The sequence below is a fragment of the Echiichthys vipera genome (assembly GCF_963691815.1).
Source record: "Echiichthys vipera genome assembly, chromosome: 10".
NCBI lineage: Eukaryota > Metazoa > Chordata > Actinopteri > Perciformes > Trachinidae > Echiichthys > Echiichthys vipera.
The window spans coordinates 15,671,651-15,693,744 of NC_139835.1; the positions used below are offsets into that span (position 1 = coordinate 15,671,651).

Consider the following 22,094-nt stretch of genomic DNA (forward strand, 5'->3'; position numbering starts at 1 on the left):
GATGCTGGATCAATATGCACAGAACAACAATGTTGCAAACCAATGCACATGCACAAGTATAACTACCAGTAAGTAATTCATACCAACTTACATTAACAATCATATTTGACAGTGAGACATACTTTTGAGACACATAGTATCACATCCCCTAAATAATATTAATTTATTTTATAAATTTAAACACTAATTTTGTACATCATTACTTGGTAGCTACCATATTCGGTTTAGTGAAATAAATCCACCCTTAGAAAACACATAACCTAAAAGGGGAACACCATCTAAATATTTTATTTGCTCGTTTATCATTTTTGTAATTACAATTATCTTAATGTCTTAATATCTTAATGTCATTTTGCGTGTTTCTTCTCAATGCGTTTAATGTTTTATGACCCTGTTGTTGAAATGTGCTGTCCAAATGAACAAATGAATGAGCTTTTACGTTACTGTGCTGACCCGATTATGATGTAAAGGGTGGAAAGTAAGAGATTGAGGTGCTGCTAATTCAACGATTTATGCGCCGAAATTCACTACAACACAAAAGTGTTCTGCTAAATGTATTAATGGACAGGTCTAATAAGAGTGAGTGCTTCTAATACGAGATTAGTCATTAAACTGACATTTTTTTCAATGGAGTCAGGTACACTTCTAACGTTACCTCGCCAAGAACGCACACTTAACTGTCAAAAAACTAGAAAGACGTGCAGCATTAACGGGGCAAGGTGGGTTATTTGAAGCTGCGGTTACCGTAAAAATAAACATGACCATTATAGTTGAACATAACGTATAAGAGTAACAAATGGCGATAGTATAACTGCGTTAGCATCACTGTGTTAGCATCACAGCCTATGGTTAGCATCACAGCCTATGGTTAGCATTGAGCTAACAGTAAGGTAGCATGTCAGGCAACTCACCGTAGATCCCTAGCGGCAGCGATGGGTACAGTAGCCGTGTGGCTTGCACTGAAAACATTGTCGGCATCTACTGTTTCAAATACTGCAAAGGCGAGGGAAATAGACAAACAAAATGAGGTAAACGAATAGACTGAAGCAAAGAATACCGCTGATATATGCACTGATTTGTGCGCCATATTTCCCATGGAGAGCCACGCACTTCCGGAAGGGTTAAAAGCGTCTTTACAGTTGCCAAGCAACCAGTAGTAACATGCATGCTGGTGAATCTGAAATACTTAATTCCACATTAGTCAATGAACAAACAATTAAACCCCAGCTCGATTTTCACTTGGGTTTATTTGCCTAATAACAGCCAAGAGACTCAATGAAACATACAAAATACCTGAAAATGAATTAAAGTTAAAACATAAGGTGAGAGGTTTTAGCTAATCTCATTAGACTTATTTGACAGACTTTTTGAAATTTCACAGTAAAAAAGCACTGATACAATGAATGATGGCTGAATTTTATTTCACAACTTTGGTTTTAGGGCCCTTCTATTGTGCATACTGTCTAACCATTGTCACACTGTAGTGGCTTACTAGGACCACTTGAATAGGACTCAGCCATTGTTAATGTTACTGCATTACACTCACCTTCTCTCTTTCACATACTGTGTGACACACACGAACAAATAATAAGCTTCACCAAAACATCTACTATGATCCTGTACGTGTCTGGATTTAGATTTCATCATTCTGCATGTTGAAGTCCAGGGGCCGTATTTATCAAGCTTCTTAGAATTAGAATAGAATAACTTTAATGATCCCAGACTGGGAAATTCTTTTGTAGGTCATATCAAAGAGCCAATTCATCTCAATTCAACATACAACAAGTCGATCTATCTCATTACTCCTAAGAACTCTGCTAAGAGTTGACTAATGAGTAAAAAAATTCTTTGCTGAAAGCTGCACTTAAAAGTTATTTATCAAGCGTCTTACACTTTCAGCAAAGTGTAGGACTGAAGCTTAAGTGTCACTCTCAGAGCTGAATTACGACATTACTATGTGCCGTAAACGGAATTTTAGGTGACGTCATTTCTGTGTCCATAGAAATGACCTATCACAGAAGGGAATCCCTTGTCTAAGAATAAAGAAATATCTTAGAAATATTGAAGTGGACAATGGGCGTGTATATTTTGATAATAATCTACAAAATAATACAAAACAAACAAACAATATTGGCAATGAATCAAAAATAAATGTTTCCTTTTCTTTCCAATTCATTAATTAGGCAACTCATTTGAAACTGGTGTGGGTGGCTCTATATATACACTAGCTCACTGCAGCCACATGCAGAAATCGACATGGAATCGAAAAGAAAACCAAACTGGCGAGAGGAGGAGACACTGTTGTTAGTAAAGCTAGTCGAGGTAAAGAAGCTCATCATTAAAGGCAAGTTCAGCCCGACGTTTACCATCCATGACAAAAAACAGGCATGGGAAGACATATCAATTCAACTAAACGCCTCTCAAATCTTCAGCCATCGGTTAGGTGACAACCAGGTGGCCCAATGTGCCTCTCAGAAAGCTGCTTCAGACCACTTTCATTTAGTATCCGTGCATCATGGGTGGTCTGCATCGAACACTACTTGCGTGTTGATGCTGTGGTACCTCTTCCTATTAGCAAACACTCTCGTCCACACTTGGAGCGATGATCCTTACATGTGTACCATCGATTGCACCGACCACTCCAGGGAAGCCAGCTACCTGCATGAATGCAGTTTGCTTCTGCTGAATTAGCAGGGGTGTAGTTGAAAAGTCAATGAAACGACAACGAGGTGAGGAGCAGTAAGGGCCATAATTGTTACCATAACAATTCTGCTAACTGATGGTTGTGATGGCCCCAAATCATCAGCGTTACACTGTTGCATTTTCCCAGTGGCGAGATATCGAAGCATTGTGTTGACCTTTAGTTCTGCTGTGAAAGCTCTGCTGCCTGATGTTGCTGATGAGATGACGGCCCTTATTAAATCTGGGACAAAAATAATACCCGCTCTGTCTAAACGATACCGTTTGATCAGCTGCTCGTCATCAGACAAAGCCAGGACATCCTTCCGCTCCCTGGACGTTCTGGCACGTCTCTCTCGCCTCACTGCCATCCCCTGCTGGCAACTCCTAACTACTTAGGACACCTGTGGGGGTCTCTTAAATATCTTGGAGAGTAGAAAGTTGATAAATAGCTTTTATTCTCAAGTTTGAGAGTAGGACTACATTTTTCAAATCCTCAGGACTTAAGTGTAAAATTAAACTCTAAGACGCTTGATAAATACAGCCCCGGATCTTACGTTGAAAGCATCACTGTATGTTATCCTGGTCATATGTCACTCCCAGTTGTCTTCGGGCCTCATCTATAACTTCTGCTAACAGGCTGGAGTGAGCCCACGGCATCCCTGGGCTCTCCTTCAGTCCTAGAGGGAAACGAGCAATCACATAAGATATCTTGGTCACGATCAGATTTTAAAATCTTAAGTGTGGGATTTACACTTGGATATAACAAATGACTGAAATGTTAATAAATTAAACTGATCAGATCAATCAATATCAGATCATAACAATCCTAATGGCTCTTCTATTTGTATGCATTAGAGCATCTTACCTTTCAACAGACAGTGGCGGACCTCCTCAGCTTCATATCGTAGACCTGTGCTGTTGGTGAAGTTAAGTGGCATGCCAGCCTCTGGCAGAGGGAACTGTGTCTCTTTCCCACTCACCTCCAAGGTTGTGGGGCACCACATGTGGTTGGGGACCTGGTGTTGAAATCAGTCTCTTGTTACTCACCTTGCATAAAGTGTTAGAGCCATTCATACAAAGGATAAATGTTTGTATACATTCGTAGTTTATATTTAGCATGACGTTGTTTGCAGGTGACTGAGTTTTATGGATCATTTATTATGGACAAAGAGCCACAGCAGTAAACTTTTTCTTTTGACTAGTTAGCAGTGAAAGCAAGTAAATCAAGCTTCTTCTGTTCTCACCGATTGCCAAGTCTCTGTAAAATCCAACGAACAATCCAACTTACTAGACCTGATGGTTTAGTACAGGGGTGCCCAATCCTGCTCCTGGAGAGCTACTGCCCTGCATGTTTTAGGTTTCTCCCTCCTCCAACACACCTGAGTCTAATGATTATCAAACCTGTGACGGGCTTCAGCTACTTGATAACGAGCACACCTAAAACATGCAGGGCAGTAGCTCTCCAGGAGCAGGGTTGGGCACCCCTGGTTTAGTATATTCAACAGCTTATACTAAGTGGGCAATTTAAATGCAAACGGCATTAACTAAAAACACCAACAGAACAAAAAAGTCTATATGCTCGGCGGGCAGCAAAACTTTTGTTTAACGCAAAATGGACGTTGCCTCTACACCGAGATCCTTTCTCTCAATTGGATCCAATTGTACTCGCCTACGAGAGTCGCCACCTTGTCAGACTTTTCCTCTCCCTACTCTTCATTTCCTCTTACTAAAAAAGGGCATTGACGTGACGTTGGGGGTGGGAGATACGTCCATCTGACTGATGTATACCTCCAAGGCAAATTGAGGACCAGCAGCTAGCTGTCACTCAAGAGGCTGCCCCTGATTATCCATAAACTTCAACCTCCAATAAAAATAAAATCTAACCTGGAAGAAAAAAAAATCACCCCCTCAGTGTTGTCATTGAGATATGACCTAAATATACAGACTAGAATGTTTTTTTTGTACCAGGCCTTAAATAGATTTAATAATGCTGTCAAAACAGACTGTTTAACATGGGGGTCAATAAGAAACTGCTCTAGTATGAAACCTGCCCCTAGTGGCAGTAGCCTTCCGTATTGGATCAACCAGGAAAATTGCTGTTGTTGGCACTTGGTTTAACTGTATTCGGAGCTCAATGCTAACATGACTATATTAATGTGAACGCTAGCCTACTTATAACTTTAACAGTAGCTAATACTATTATATTGTAATATTTGTGTTGTTTGGTCGTGCATGGAGATGTTTCACTTTTCTTACTGCGTGCTCTTACCTTAATGGTGCCTTTGGTCCCCGTGATAACTGCATCACAGGTCAGCATCATGGTGATCGAACAAGTGCAAACGGCCAGTCTGTTTCCTGAAAACTTTAGGACCAAAACTGCCGTTCCATCAACACCTGTACAAAAGATATAGGGAGAGCTTTGATAACCCTGGAATCTTTGGTGCCTTGTAATCTATCTTAGTAAGTAGATGAACAGGTATTCAAACTGTAAATATTCAATCAAATAATATAAGTAGCCATTTACTAAAATATTGGCTTTGTAAATTGACTTCCTTGAGACAATCACCTGTGTCTATGCAATGCCCTGTGGCTTGGATGGACTCAGGCCTCTCGCCATTAAAAACCATGAGGATAAACTGCAGACAGTAGATGCCCAGGTCCAGCAGTGCTCCCCCTCCTAACTTCCTCTCAGCCAAGCGAGGAATATGGGTGAGTGGAGCCCCCAGATCAGCTCTCACCATCTGAACATCACCAACTTCACCTTGGCCCAGCAGTCTCCTTACCTCAAGGGATACCGGAAAGAAACGTGTCCATATTGCCTGAATGGACACATGGAATGGGTTGAAAAGATGGTGAGAAGTACATATGATTTTAGTCTAAAAAAAAAAAAAAAGAGAGAGAAACAAAAATCCTTTAGTTTACCTCCATGAGAAAGACACTGTTGTCTTGGGCTGCAGAAATTAGTTCCTGCACCTCTTCTGAATTCATGGCCAGGGGCTTCTCAATCAGCACGTTCTTTTTGGACTTCATAACGAGCTTGCCAGTGCTCAGGTGGTGAGGGTGGATGGTGCCGATGTACACCACATCTAGAGAGGAAGAGTGTGTTTAGAAACATTATTTAACACTTGACTACTCCAAGTAGAGAATGTATGCCATGCAGAGACCGCTGGTGATTAGCTGTCTTGGAGCTGGTTGAGATTCAGTGACTGGCCTAAAGACATTTCAGTCGAGTAGAATTTTCGGATTAAATTTAGATCAAAACATTATGCCTTGCGCTGTCAGAAGAACCAACCGATGTCTGGATCGTTAGCCAACTCATCATAACTCCCATATGCTCGAGGGATGTCGTGCTTTTTGGCAAATTCTTCAGCACGCTGCAGGTCCCTTGCTGCGACAGCCACTATCTGAGGATGAACACACAAATGAGATCTGTTGATTAATGAAATGCACCGGCCAGCAACTCTAGTTTATGAAATGATAAACAACAAAGCTGGAAAGATCACTTCACATTAACCCCAAACATATCTGTACTCACTGGCCAATTATGCTTAAAAAAGTACAGTGGGTGTGGTGTTTACACATAACACTGTTTAACTGCAGGTCGGAAGTGGTCCCTTGTATGGGAGGCACTGCTTGCAATGTTAAAAACCTGTTCAGTGGTTGGCTGACCTTGCTGTCAGCTACACAGAAATGACTTACCTAACTCAGTTAAGTCAGTTTTACAAAGATAGACCTTGGCTTAGATCTAACTGCTAGTCAGACTTTAGATAGCTGTCTAAATTAACCGGCTTAAAATGGCCTTTTGTCCACAGTTAGCCTAGTGGCAACTTTTTAGAGTTAAAATACTCTAAAATGTACTCTAAAATGTTTAGACTAATCTAGCAGAAAAATGGCTGGCCGAACCACACCAGAACAAAATATATTTGTGAAACCGGCCCTGATGTATTTGGGATGAAGGGCTTTGATCAAGCAACACTGGTGTTAGACTAATGGGAGCTGTTGATATCTGATATCGTTTGTGTGCAAGTGTGTTAATACGTTTAATTAATTAATTTCCACTTTTTTAGGCTAACCCATTGATGTAACCTTTTCCCATTAGTCCAAACCTATCAATTTAGAGATAAACGATGACTTCCTGTGACGTAAGTTTCTCGCAGAGAACACAATACAAATGTGCACAATTTCCACTTTATGCCAGGCTCAGTATATATGGTGTACATAAACAGAAATATACGTCGTCAGAAGTTACCTCGTGGTCTTCGGGAGGCAGGGTCCGTAAAGCAACTGAGAAGTCGTGACTAATTTTGCCTGCACTGCATATTCCCCAGCGTGTTGCCATTGTAAGCTATGTTAACAACGCGAGTAAAGGTAAAACTCTGCTAACCCTGTTACACAACCGTGCGGCGTGCTGCTCTCTCTCTCTCTCTGCTCTCGTTAGAACGTCAGCCCGACCAATGCAACCTCAACGACCACCAGGGGCGCCTCCACACTAGATATACGGAAGGCCTGTGTTGTATAAGAGACGTATACAGAATCTATGGTTTTATACATGTATCATTTCAGAACAATATTATAATTGGGACATAGATAAAACAGAGCTGTTCTAATGTTTCAGCAAAATTACCCAGTGTACATTGTAGCACAAGAATGCATGCAAAGTAAAGGTGATAGGTAGGTGTGGATTAATACACAGGTTGATTTAGGCTGCAGACTGGAGGCCCCATGTGCAAGGGCCCCTGGATTGGCAAGACTCTTTTGAATTTTGAAAATGTAATATGCCCACATCTACTCCATCAGCTGTCTCAATGTTCATGTGGCCAAGTTCACAAAGTTAATCTGGTTTCTCACAATACATCACTGTTAGTGAACAACAGCAAAAAATGAAATGTGAAAAAAGAAGAGCACAATGGCTGGAAGAACACCAAGATCTACTGAAGAAAATATCTGAATTGACAACATAATAGTTTTATAAAGTTAAAGTTTTATACTGTTGCAGATGTTGCAGGTTTTACCACTTTACAAATGCACTGTGAATGCCTATTCTGTAGCAGTAATGTTTATAGTAAAGGTCATCTCTGTGTGTATGCTAGTGCAACTCAAGTGTGTGTGTGTGTGGGCCACATAATACTGAATACCTAGCATGTCTTCATGGCATTAATTACCTGTTCAAAAAGAGTAGCTCATGACACCCTTAATCTGCCCCTTGTGGTAGGCTACAGTACATGGGCCACTCAATAAGGTGCACCTAGTGCTTAATAAAGTGTTAGTGTGGTCTTCTGCTGCTGTTCCCTCTCTGCTAGAAAGTAGGTCTTGTTGTGTGTTCACAGATGCTCCCCTGCGTTCCTCTGTTGTAACCAGTGGATATTTGAGTTACTGTTGCCTTTCTATCAGCTCAAACCAGTCTGGCCTGTCTCCTCTGACATCAACAAGGCATTTGCGCCCACAGAACTGCCGCTCACTGGATATTTTCTATTTTTCAGACCATTCTCTGTAAACCCTAGAGATGGTTGTGCGTGAAAATCCCAGTAGATCAGCAGTTTCTGAAATACTCAGACCAGCCCGTCTGGCACGAACAACCATGCCACGTTCAAAGTCACTTAAATCACCGTTCTTCCCCATTCTGATGCTCGGTCTGAACTGCAGAAGATCATCTTGGCCATGTCTACATGCCAAAATGCATTGAGTTGCTGCCATGTGATTCACTGATTAGAAATTTGCATTAACAAGCACTTGGACAGTTGCAATAAAGTGGCCGGTGAGTGTATGTTTATAGTTTGCTTAAAAACAGTCAAAGAAAGTGTTGCTTTCTTGGTTCAGTTGGCAATACCCAATGAGGTAACATACAATTTAATGTGTGTATCAAATATGCCAAAAACTCACAGAGTAATGAAGCGAATTGTGAGAGTTGTGTTTGATTGATAAAAGGATGATCAGTTTCTTCTCAGAAGAAGTAGCTTCATGAACTGGATTTTACTGAACCCTAGTGGCTGAGCTGTAAAACTACTGAAACAAAACCACTGCTTAACATTGGGTATAAATAAAAAAGGTTTAATGACAGACCGACACAGATGGATTCCTTTTTTACAGTTAAAAAAAAAAAAACAGGTTTATTTTAGGGAGAGATTTATTGAGCAACAAAACAGGTTTCAAACTTATAGTAGACAGGTATTTTAAGAACACTCTGGATTTTAAATAAGTAATCTTAATGGCACAACAAAGAAGCTTTACAGCTAGCTGATTTGTTTTTAATCAAAAAAGGTAAATAAAACCAAAAAAATGTGTTCATCGTGTTGCATTTCTTAAATACTGTCTATTTAATCAATAGACTAGTTTTGTCCCTGCCATTGTCTGGCAAATTCCAGCTAAGCCCATCTAATATTCTTCTCCTTCTTCATCCTCCTCAAAGGAGTCAATCCCCACCTCTTCATAATCCTTCTCCAGAGCAGCCATATCTTCTCTGGCCTCAGAGAACTCTCCCTCCTCCATGCCCTCCCCAACATACCAGTGGACAAAGGCTCTCTTGGCGTACATGAGGTCAAACTTGTGGTCGAGACGGGCCCAGGCCTCAGCGATGGCTGTGGTGTTGCTCAGCATGCACACAGCCCTCTGCACCTTGGCCAGGTCTCCTCCAGGAACCACCGTTGGAGGCTGATAGTTGATGCCCACCTTGAAGCCTGTGGGGCACCAGTCCACAAACTGGATGGTGCGTTTGGTCTTAATGGCAGCAATGGCGGTGTTGACATCTTTGGGCACCACATCGCCACGATACAGCAGACAGCAGGCCATGTATTTACCATGACGAGGATCACACTTCACCATTTGATTGGCTGGCTCAAAGCAAGCATTTGTGATCTCAGCAACTGAGAGCTGCTCATGGTAGGCTTTCTCTGCAGAGATGACTGGAGCATAGGTGGCCAGAGGGAAGTGGATACGAGGGTAAGGTACCAAGTTGGTCTGGAACTCTGTCAGGTCAACATTCAGGGCTCCATCGAAGCGAAGTGAGGCTGTGATGGATGAGACAATCTGGCTGATGAGCCTGTTCAGGTTGGTATATGACGGGCGTTCAATATCGAGGTTCCTACGGCAGATGTCGTAGATGGCCTCGTTGTCCACCATGAAGGCACAGTCTGAGTGCTCCAGGGTGGTGTGGGTGGTCAGGATGGAGTTGTATGGCTCTACTACTGCTGTGGAAACCTGCGGGGCTGGGTAGATGGCAAACTCAAGCTTGGACTTTTTCCCAAAGTCAACGGATAGTCTCTCCATCAGCAGGGAGGTGAAACCTGAGCCAGTGCCTCCACCAAAGGAGTGGAAGACCAGGAAGCCTTGGAGACCTGTGCACTGATCAGCCTACAGATAGATAAAATTTTGCTATTGTCACACACCGTTGCATACATGAATTATTACAGTATCAATATACCATGTACCTAGTATTGTGCAAACCAATAGCATAATTGTAAATGGATTGGTAACATGGCACTGAAGGTTACACATTACAACCCTTGTTCTGAGACCCCAATAACAAGAGCTCTTAGCTTTTCCATCGACACTATCCTCACAGATCTGCAAGTTCAACATCCATGCGACCTACAGTCCCTGAAACTAGTGCCTATGCTGCTGTAGTGCCTTACCAGTTTGCGGATTCTGTCTAGGACATTGTCAATAATCTCTTTGCCGATGGTGTAGTGTCCACGGGCGTAGTTGTTTGCTGCATCTTCCTTTCCTGAGATCAGTTGTTCTGGGTGAAACAGTTGACGGTATGTTCCTGTGCGCACCTCATCTGTGAAATTAAAAAGGCAAAAGTGGCAGATGAGAAAACTATTTCGTTTGTCATGGAAAAAATAAATACATAATCACTAAGACTGTGATACCTCATTCTTGGAGCTATCACACCATGCAGATGAAGATTTGTGTGGTTTGGTTAATTATATGAAAAGGTTAGTTAAAGTAAGACACAACTTCATCCTCAAAACATAGTTCAATATAAACCCTATGCTGTGTAGGCTATTGACAACTTGATTGACAATGGCTGTGCATAATGATGGATGATTAGAATCATTTCTCTCACATTTTCACATGAAATATCTGTCTTGCAAAAGTGACACATTGCATTATCTTTATCCCAAAGGACGATACTACCATCTTCATTAATGACTCACTCCTGCTATCTAAAACCATAGCATAACACTACTGACCAATGACAGTGGGTTCCAGGTCAACAAAGATCGCTCTTGGGACATACTTCGAAGCCCCAGTCTCACTGAAGAAGGTGGTGAAGGAGTCGTCGTGGCCTCCCACAGGCTTGCGGTCGGGCATCTGGCCGTCCGGCTGGATACCGTGTTCCAGGCAGTAGAGCTCCCAGCAGGTGTTCCCCATCTGGACACCAGCTTGGCCGACGTGGATAGAGATGCATTCACGCTGGAAGAGAAGGGGAGAAGTTAAAAAAAAAGGGGGGGGGCACAGAAAAGAAGAGGGAAATACAAAGTTAGGGAAGATAAAGTAGCAATGCAGGGAAAGGAAAAGATTGCATACTCTTTTCCAGTGAAGAGCTTGAAACATACAGTAGTGAAGGATGTTGATTTTTGCTTTGCAGAATATCACCAAGGGCTAATTGTATTATAATCCGATTTCTACACATGAACCCTACTGATCCATAGGAGTCATTTAGAAACTCGGCCACAAGGTGGAAGCAAATAGATGTACGGGGGAAAGAAGGCTGAAGTTGAAACAACAAGCAGATTTGCTGCAGCTGTCACTGGGACTCAAAATCATGAGCTGAAATGGAGGCCGAGTTCAGAGAACAACTGCAGTTAACATTCTAAAAACTACTACGAAGATGATCCAAATGAAAAAGACAAGAAACACAATACTTAAGTAATATATAGATAAGTAATCGACACGCACAGTGTTGTGTTTGCTTACTATTTGGAGAGTAGTAGCTAGCATTGGGTTGCTTTAGAAAAGAATGTTGATTGTGGAATTATAAAAATCATTGAGGGCTTCAAAAGAGAGGAAAACTAGAGGATTTAGAAAGCCTTCCAGTACTGACATGCATTTTATCCAGCTTTAACATCTGTTATAAGTGAAAAACACTCTTAGCCATGCCATCTATGTGTCACAGGATTTCATTAGACTTGACGTATTACTGTGTTTGCATTAGCCTCTCCCTACAGTATTTGCCTAAAGATGTAGGCTACAATCTTTGCAATTGGATGTTGGATACTCATCGGATGTTGTCCTTCACTGCACTAAGTTAATGCTGGAAAACAGATTTACGTGGAACTGACTGGCTCCAAATAGTTTTGGGCAGTGTGACGGCATACAAGACACCTAGGCTGAGATGAAATCATTTAGGTAATCCAAGATTTTACCACACTACTTATACAATAGTTGCTGTCTCTTTATCATATCCGGTAGTAGGGGACTATTGCTGGCAACTGTGTTAGCAGGAACTAACAGGATATTTTGAGTACTTTGCCAGGTGTTTATATTTCTGTCTGACTTTGAACAGAGTTTGTCGCTGTGATAGTGTCGCAATTGTGCAAGACAAAGTCAGGAAACGTTAAAGGTGTGTAGTTCAGATCACAATGAAGGCAAAGTTCGGTAATGGGTGTGGTCTGAGCAAGGGACCCAGAAGTAGGAGGGTAGGAAGCAGGGAAGGGCTATTGCCCCAACACTTTAGGCCTCTGGCCAGATTTGGGTTCACAGCTGGTAGGATTCACATTGCAAGATGATCTTTAGTTTAAAAAAAAAAAGAACTAAAGTTTAAAACTAATCTCAAATTTGTTTACTATCTAATTTGCTGGATTAGCTAAAAACAAGAGACAATGCTGTCCATCACAAGCTACCAGTCTCTAAAGTGAAGATTGCCAAGTGCTAAAATTCAATCTTTAATTAAAAACAAAGGAAAATCAAGCAAATCTTTGCATTCAGAAAGATGCAGGATACACAAAAGCACCATAGAACCATCTTCCCATTACTCTATACAGCAGTGACAACTTTAGACATACTATACATCTCCTGTTGCTTCATGTCAAGCTGCTATTTTTATCCTTCCCCCAACTTTCCCGTTTTGCAATGATTAGACTGATAAGGGACAGGGCTGGTGGGGGTAAGAGAACAACACTGTATAATATTAGAGTCTGTAAAATCTCACTAAATCCATGTTGATCAAGGATTGGTAAGATGTATTTGTGGTGAGGTGACTCTCACCACACTGGCCTGGGTTTCTGGGTTAGCAGAGCTCTGTGTGGCAGCTATTTTAGGTTTCTCATACTAACCTGACACCTAGAAGCAAAGGCTTACTGTTTCAGTAAACACTGACTGGCAGTCCCCAAAATAGTGGCTACTGCCTGGTTGAATTTTACAACTGATCTGCTGAAAGTTTGCTGCAATTTGCGAACTAATTCTTTAATGTTCAAGTTAAAAATGATACATGTAGTGTACAGATATTTTCTGTTAAAATGATGTTGTTACTTAAATGCTGGGACACTATTAGTAATTAGCACAAGCATAAATATAGTAAGTAACAACAAGACAGAGGAGGCTCCAAGCAAACTCTCCTGTCTCTAGAACCTGTCAGGGTGTGTCTGTATTTGACGTAAACAAGGGCATGTCTGAGCCCACATGTTCTTGAGATTCCAGTTTTGTGTGTGACTAAAGATAATAAATACTCTACATAGGGTACAGATGAATAGGAAGCGTGAGCTATAGGAAAAGTGAACTAGATAGAAAAAGAGCAATCACTTTGTCAAAAGCTTTCTTCAGGTCAGCAGACATGGGAACAGAGATCCCAGAATACCCCATCGTCACAGCCCAAACTGCCATGTTTGTAGTTTATTATGATGCACATGAAACCATACTTTAAGACAAAAAGCAGACATATTAATTTGATCTTTGTGTCTCTTTCTATTTCGTATGGATGCTTACTTTGTTCTTAGTTATACCGCATTTCCTTTTTCATTTGGTCTATTGTTCAGTCCCACACCTTAATGGAGACCAGTAATTGTTAACCATCTACAGGCCAGATTGACATCATATTGGATATGGATATTCATGGCTTTTTTTTTTTTTTTAAAGGATGATTTTGTAGTCCCTAACCACCATCAACTAGAAATCTGCCACCCACACATCCGTGTCCGCTCTGGATCCAACAAGTGAATCGGCATGAATTTATTTGGGGATAATTGTGCTGCTGTGATGACCCTTTGACCTTTCTTCTATTGATTTGTGGAAAAAACCCCACAAAACTAATGCCATACAATTTTATAGTGGATATCCATGCTCAAGGATGAACACGACTGATTCTGATAAATAACAGATGAACTCCTAGGTCTTTCATATGTTGTTACCCCAATCTATTAATCGATTACCAACATAAGCCCTCACTGGCTGGCTATTCTACATCCGTCGCCCTTCAGATTTCTCTTTCTTTGCTTTAATCAAAAAAAATGTGGTCAAACTAGCTTTGTCAGGCAATCCAAGACTGGGATGACAATTGCACACAATATACCGTAATCGACTGGCCATTGTGACATATACTAAGCACATTCATGTTTGCACGGTAAGCCTTTCTTTTGAATCCAGTCCTGTCATGACGTGTTCTGATGCGTCATTCTGAAGTTTGCCATTGTACTACAAGCATGGAGGAGGCCAATTATTATTAAAAACATCTTGCACAGGGCGTGATACAGCCATATAATTCACTTATGAACCTTGGTGTATTACAATACCTGGATTATGTTTATCAAAACAAACATTTACAATTTAAGAGGTCAATTTTATGCACCAGGAGGAATATTTGATCAGGGTGGGTATACAGCTGAAGACAATTTGGTTTATATAACCACCCAGTACTGACAATGCTTACCAGCTGTGTTTATACTACGCTTACTGTGCAAACAGGACACATAAAAGGTTTGTGTGTGTGTGCGTGTTCAATACCGGACATAGAGATAAGACTAGCCATGGTGTATGTAAAAAACATTTTTTTTTAAAAAGAGGCTGCAAGGTAATCTCTGGTTCCTTAGCCATCAGTCACATTTTACTAGGAATAACAAATGCCTTTGCTTTCTAATTTGTGTGTGTGGGGGAGGGGACTTGAAACAAATTGTTGCATAAGTCGTAAAAGCCCATCCCACTGTTTGAATTTGGAGGGAAAATGGATTTCCTGGCCTGCAGAAACACTAGTCTCAAGCTGAGCTGACTTGTTGATAGGTGCATTATGGGACACACCTAAATTCCTTTCTGAGACATACACACCAACCACCTAGCCCCCTAGAATAAGACATTATAAATATTATAAAAATACTTTTTGATATAACCTCTTTCACCAAATCTGAAAAAAACTATTGATAAAATAAACGCCAAGAGCAGAACCAAAACAAAAGCAAAAATCACACTATATATGCTGATATATGTTTATTATGTGTGCGTCTCCTGATGTCTGAAGATGTAGACAGGTCATCAGCACCTGCTCATCCAGGCCAGCAGCCAGCTCAGCTTTACTGCCAGTCACTGGGTCTATTTCGGACACGAGAGTGCTACAGGGGGGCACTGAGGGAGAAGTGCAGAGTTGCTGCATTGCACCATCCAATTTGGCACTTTTCCCCCCCCAAGCACATTTAAATGCTGAAGATTCACTGACCCACTTTGTAGTTTAAGAAACCGAAGAAACGCTCACTCAGTTTTTAGATACTTTAGATAAACAAACGGAACTTTGGATCGGAACATTTCTCTTCAACCGAAAGTGAAAATATACGTTACCATTGTAGCTTCCTAGTAGAACGTCCTTGAAAAGACAAAAAAAAAATCAACGTGCAGCTGGCTTTGCTTTGTCTTCAACTTCTCACAGCGGCCGTACAATGTGGTCCGAGTGAGTGAGTAATGCCAGGTGGGCGAGAAGCTGCCACGCTATATTCAACTGCAAACCACTCCTACTTGCCTCTGTCACGTGAGCGCGCACTGTGAGCGCGCAGGCCACTTTATGTATTGCGAGGTAGGCTTACAGCAAACGACAGTGAGGGGCAGGTAAGGCTACAGGAGTACAGTACAGTTAAAGGTCCTATGTTGTGACAAGTCAGATCTCTCTTCATATTATTATAAAGTGCCGAATAAATACTGCAAAAGTATCAAAACTCTCCATCCCCAGAGGAATGCACACAGCCCTTATTCAAAAACTGTCTGTTTAAACGAGCCGTCGGGATTCCTGTTCAGTTTTGATGTCACAACGATACTGTAGGTATAAGGCTGCTACAGTGCTGTTACAGCCATTCCCTGCCTAGCTGCAATAGGGTGCAGAGATCAGAGAGTACAAATGCTGAAGACCAGGAAACACTGACCAATCAGGGCAGACTGGGCTTTTCCAGGAGGGGGTCTTAAAGAGGCAGGTGCTAAGACGGAGTGTTTTAGACAGAGACTATATACAGATATATTCAGACAGACAGTATGAGAAAAATCCTGTATTTTCTTTTAACATTAAAGAATGTAAACATGTTCTAGTAGGAACCCAAAATCAAGTATGAATTTGAACATTAGCATCATATGGGAACCCTTAAAGACCAATGGATAAAAGTGAGTTTTAAGCTGACTCAAAGGTCCTACCTGATCAAGCACCTAAATCCAATTGCTATTAATTTTGTTTTTGAAATCTTGTCAATTTAACTGATCAAATAAATTGCCTCACATATTGTTTGATCCATACCCAACATGTATCAGAATTTCCTGATGGTCTAAATGCTCAAGTCACCCTTATACTGTCAATTATAACACATAATCCCCTTTTTTCTCTTTTGAATTAATCATTCATGCCAGTATATGCATCCATTTTGTTTGTCAATCCATTACTTAATCATATTTTTATTTCCTTGCTGTAATAACCCCCATCGCTTTTTATGCCCAGCATTTCCAATACAGCCCATTCCAGTAATTTAAAAACCCCACAAAACGACCACAAAGAGATGCTAAATGACTGAAAACAGGCCACATAGAGACAAAACTGACGACAAAGATACGCAAGCAGGTTCAAAATAGATGTCAAATTAGAGAGAAACAAAATGACATAAAAACATAAAATGTCTACAAATAGATACAAAACCGCCACAAAACATGCAAAAAAATCCCAGAGATGCAAAACATATACAAAACAACTGAAAATGAATGTAAAATGACCATAAAGAGAAACAAAATGACCACATAGAAAACCTTCTAAAGATAATTGCACAATGACCACAAAAGAAGACTAGTCCAAAAATAGTTAAAGTAGACTCTTTGAATGTGAGTGTCTTGTTCCTACGTTGGCAGAGTGGGGGGCCTCTTACATATCTGTGCCCAGGGGCCCGTTTTCTCATGATCCATCCATGCACTTATGTATATGTACACTCTAAAAAAAAATACACTGGCTCAACTTAAAAAAAATTGTTGTAACAATTTGCATTTATCTTTTTAAGTAATTCCAACTAAGCCATAATTGAGTATTTTCCATGAGACTTTTATAGCTGGATTAACTCAATTAGTTTAGTACAACCAACACAATTTGTTTTGTCCTCTACAAGCTTAATTATGTTGAACCAACTCAATTTTTATATCAAAGATTTAGTGTTAATAAGTAGTCAAATTATTCTATTTAAGTTGCTATAATGCCTTTATTTTAATTTCCTTCAACTCAGAAAAGTCAATGCAAATTGTTACCTCAATATTATTGAGTATAAGTAACTTATTTCACTTAAGTCAGAATAAATTAGACATGGCAATTGCAGTTTTACTGTCAAAATGTATTTATTGTAAACTTCTAATCAATAACAATTTTATTGCAATGAACCAGCAATATCAGGTGAATGACATTGTTGCAGATTTGGTAAACACTAAAGACCTGCCAAAATATCCTGTTTCTGTGCGATATCAGCACTTGAAGAACAGAAACCATCAACATTCACTCAATTCACAAAAATATACTCACAGTATAATGTACTTAAATATAAACAGTGTGATGAACTTGCACATTTTAGAAACCGTTTACATCTTTGAGTGATTATATGATACATCTGTGACAGAATAAAATGTATATAGCAAAACTTTCCAAATGTACAGATGTGATGTATAAAACGCATGCAACATTTACTGCAGAATTAGTGGACACCCTAATTCTTCACATTTTTAGTACAGCATTTTACTTTAGATCTCAGCTGAGACATTAACTTTTACTGAACTTCAAGTGTACTTCAGGTGTAAATGTGTACTTCAAGTACTTTAAACAAGCACACAAAAACTTTTAAAATGTACAAACACAATGTATAAACATAAATGCAACATTTCCTGCTCAATAAGTGGACAGTCTTCACATTTTTTAGTACAGCAGTTTACTTTTTAGAGACATTACCTTCGGACTTGCTTTCAGACCATCCAGCTCAAGGAACACCTTTTGAAACACTTCAAAAGTGTTTCTCAGTTCCTTCGGGTAGCTGAGATTGAGTGAGTAGATCAGCCCCATTAGTAGGGCACAGGCTCTGGGTACGTCTACGTCTTCCAGGACTTCTGTTCCCTCAATCACAATCTGTGCGCTGGCTGGATCAGATGTGACATCTCTGGTTACAATGATCTTCAACACTTCAGAAGTGAGATCTCCATCAACCTAGCATAAATAGGTCAGAATCAATGTCAGAATTAAACACGAGTAACAATTAAAAACAAGACTAACACAAAGTATAGTTTTTCTGTGCCAGATTTACCTACCAACTGCTCTTTAAAGAGATTCTCCTCCTTTTCTCCGAGGTACACCATCACTCCACGGATCGCAACCTCTCTCCTCATTTCCACAGAATCATCCTGTGAATAAGACGACAACAAATATGTATAAAAATACTCCTCAATGAGGAAGGATGTCTAATCAGGGTTCATACACATTTTTACCGATGATTTTTCAAAACTAAAACAAAACAAAAAGGAGAAGAGGACAAGGACATGTGAAAGTGGGAGAGGATGAGAGAAGCACAAGGAGAAGAGGAGGGGAGGAAATGTAGGGGGCCATGAGCAGACAAAGAGGAGGAAGTGAGGATGAGGAGAAGGGGGGGGGGGCAAATTTTTACTTATTTCAAGTGAAAAATTAGCATTAATGGGTGAAATTCAACTTGAAAATAAGTCAAAAACAGCTTACTTTGAGGTAATGTCTTAATTTTAAGAGTAATGACACATTTTGAGAAGAAATATGACAAATATTCTTTGTAAGATTTTGAGTTTTTGCTGTGAAGCATGAGGAGAAAAGGGGGAGGAAGAGAAGAGGAGGAAAAGGAAGAGAGGATGAGGAAAGCAGCATAAGAGGAGGGGGAAGAGAGGAGGAGCAGAACAAAGAGGAACATGAGGAGGATGGAGGAGAGGATGAGGAGAGGAGTGGAAGGAGAAGAAGAGGAGTAAAAGGAAAAGACAACAAGCAGGAGCAGTGGTGGAGAGAAAGAGAAAAACGGGTAGAGGAGGGGAGGAAGAGGGGGGGAAAGGTGTTCTATTTGATATGAACCACGTTATATACATTCATACCTCTTGCAGCATCTTCATTATGCGCTGAATAGCCACTCCTGCAGCCCCTCCCCTTGACAACACAAAGGACATGATCTTTGGGGTGTACTCGTCCAGTTTCGCCATAAATGTTGTCTCCAAGTTAACTGTAGTGACTCTTCTGAATTCTTCGTTTATCTGTATAAAAATAAAAAGGCACAAATAAAAAAGCACAATTTGTTAATGTAGTGAAATTGATTTCAATATAGCAAATAATGCAAACCATATCATGAAAAAATATTTACCTGAGCTGCATTGAAGAGAGCAGGCCATCGGTCCTTTAAGTCACTGACTGGTGGGGCTACATTGACAGCTTCCTGTCTGCGAATTGAAAATGTTTTTGCCATTTTTTCACTGATGATCTGGCGATTGTTCCTCTTCTTTACTTCACTAAGGAGATCCAATCTCTCATGTTCCAAACTTTTTTCTGTTTCTCCTTGTGGGTGAGGAGGTAAAAAGTTCACCTCTGCATTTCTTGGCTTTTTGATATTCTTTGCCGGTGCTTTCTCATGTCCTCGCTTCTTTGACAGAGTGTTGACCTCAAGCTCAAGACATCCAACCTTTTTCAATTTAGATGTATAGTTGCCCATTTTATATTTTAGTCTTTGTTGCCATCCATAGCTTCCATTATACGATCCTGGCTCTTTTAGGCAAGGATGCTTGCGAATCAGTGCTTCAGCAACATCAGCCCTATGAGCGTTTGTTGGGTAGGCAACATACTGAAACATGCTTTCTGCCAGTTTCTCAAGGATGTCTGGAAGAATTGTGGTAAAGTTGACATGAATTCCATCTTTCTTGAAAGCTTCATTTCCTGCGGCAAGCACAAGCTCTTTGTCGTAGGCAAAGCGAGGTATTTGGAATTCAGTTGGCTAACGCTGTGAACGCTCATGTTCAGAGGATGAAAGTATCACTGTATCCTGTGATCCAGAAGAGCAAGTGCTGGTAGAAGAATAGTTGGAAGTCTCTGTATAATTGACTGAGGCTGCATCTGCACTTGTGATGGAGGTCTCAGCTGCACTTTCAACAGGATAGTCCACATCAGTGAAGGTCATAGTCAATGTGGGAGGTTCAACAATGTGAAACACCTTAATAGAGTCCTTGTCCTTGATGTCACTTGTTGAGGAAAGGGAGAAATATTCCTCTCCAAAATCAGCATCCTTATAATGAAAAGTGAAGTTCCCATCAAGCTCTCTTTCACAATGGACTCAAGTTCTTCCACAGTTTCAGGAATTCCATGAGGCAAGTCCAGTTTGCGTACGTCATGGTCCTGAAGAATGACCCGAAGTTTGGCTTGAGACATTGGAGCATCTGTATGTGAAAACACATCACTTAAAGAGTTGTTCCATTTCAATGAAAAATCTGTCATATACTCACCGTTATGCTGGTGGCAGGTTGAAAATCTTTCTGGAGATTCAGAGGAAAACAGCTTGCAGCATTCTTCCACAAAAAAAGATTTAAATTGTGACTACCGAAAAATGTTAAATTTCACAAAATAAAAATGCATTCAAACTGCTCATGTGCTTTAATCTACATCTCCTGAATTCTCCACATGCAGAGTTGACTTGAAAAAGACGTAATTTACACCGTGATTTTATACTAAAGCCTCACTGTACATCTTAGCATACAGCCACGGTCATGTGTGCGTGCACACACCATCTTGACTGGTGTGTGGGGACTGTGCACACACGCGCAGCTCTGAGGTGTGCAGCAACAGTGTAGATATTGGCAAATAAAATGTAAATGATGTCTTTTCAACTCTGCATGGACACTTCAGGGTACTTTGATTAAGGCAAACAAGCAGTTTGAGGGCATTTTTATGTTTTGAGTAATTTAACATTTTTTGGTACACAATATCCTTCTTAAGGTTGTCACAATTGGGTGAATGCTGTAATCTGTTTTCCCCTGAATCCCTGGGAGTATTTCATGGATTCAAAAAATTCACCCGAACTTCCATCAGCATGAGGGCGAGGAAATAATGAACTATTCTCTTAAGTTTAAGTTATAGAATACATGCAGTCACATCTCCTAAACATTCAGTATCAGAGGAGAATATTAACACTGCAATTTATTTGAGATACAAGCACTGGATTTGGTCTTTATCAAATTTGCAATATTAACCAGCATACAGGAAAGTTCTATGCTGCTCATTACTTCAAGAAGTTAGATTTTCCATTGGACTGACATTTTCTTACTTATTTTTGAAAGAAAAAATAAACTTCTACAAATCCTACTGCAAATCAAAAAGACCATTATATACATCTGTTTACAGACATTTTTTCTATGGCAAATGACAATAGTAGGAGGACAGCATTTTAAAGTTAATGAATTTCACTGAAGCACAATGTAATGAAAGTAAAATGGCAGAGATTAGGAAATTCCGGTGGATAAAAATGATGTGATAAATTCACAAAAAAGCCACAACTATTTCACATTCTAAATAAACAAAAACAGCCTGGTGTAGTTGGCGCGTTAGCGGCTAACGACTAGCGCTTCCCTGTTCATTTATCATTATTAGCATTAGCGGTTGACGGCTAGCGCCTTTCCACAACATATTACTCACCAATGCCAGCTCATTTATGTGTCTGCAAACGCGAGGGCTGAAGATTCATGCCCGCAGCTGTTCTGGGACCGCAAGTTTAGGCACCTTGTAGCCTACTCTAACACACTTCTAACATTAAAAGTTAAGTTACTTTGAAGACATTAGCTAGCTAGCTAAAAACCGAGGACAAAGCATGCTGCGACATTTCAATTTTAGTGTTGTGACTGAGCGTTGATAGTTACTTGCTGTTGCAAATAGAATTAATAACATAAAAAAAAAACGTTTACTCACCAAGTAAAGTTAGTCTGAGCTGACCTTCACGCCTTGTGGG

The 22,094-nt window shown here is 40.4% G+C and overlaps 3 protein-coding genes across 3 annotated transcripts in view; all 3 read right to left on the reverse strand.

Moving 5' to 3' along the window:
- The window catches only part of pofut2 (protein O-fucosyltransferase 2), a gene marked incomplete at its 5' end in the record, with an annotated part of 7,218 nt that extends 5,698 nt beyond the window's left edge, over positions 1–1,520 (reverse strand). Inside the window, 2 exons of the mRNA XM_083921023.1 lie at positions 912–993; positions 1,469–1,520. Coding sequence (XP_083777149.1) covers positions 912–993; positions 1,469–1,520 — 134 coding nt within the window. The remainder of the gene's footprint in view (positions 1–911; positions 994–1,468) is intronic.
- A 1,703-nt stretch (positions 1,521–3,223) lies between these two features.
- LOC310952631 (trans-1,2-dihydrobenzene-1,2-diol dehydrogenase-like) lies at positions 3,224–7,021 on the reverse strand (the record flags this gene model as incomplete). The annotated part of the gene is made up of 7 exons (XM_083921295.1): positions 3,224–3,359; positions 3,548–3,698; positions 4,952–5,076; positions 5,249–5,501; positions 5,605–5,768; positions 5,975–6,086; positions 6,932–7,021. The coding sequence occupies 7 exons, from the start codon at positions 7,019–7,021 to the stop codon at positions 3,247–3,249; spliced, it is 1,008 nt and encodes a 335-aa protein (XP_083777421.1). The 3' UTR covers positions 3,224–3,246.
- Positions 7,022–8,709: 1,688 nt separating this feature from the next.
- Positions 8,710–15,560, reverse strand: LOC310952954 (tubulin alpha chain-like). Its single transcript, XM_083921815.1, has 4 exons — positions 15,445–15,560; positions 10,875–11,097; positions 10,311–10,459; positions 8,710–10,029 (listed from the first exon to the last, which is right to left on the reverse strand). The coding sequence occupies exons 1-4, from the start codon at positions 15,445–15,447 to the stop codon at positions 9,055–9,057; spliced, it is 1,350 nt and encodes a 449-aa protein (XP_083777941.1). The 5' UTR covers positions 15,448–15,560; the 3' UTR covers positions 8,710–9,054.
- Positions 15,561–22,094: the final 6,534 nt, after the last annotated feature.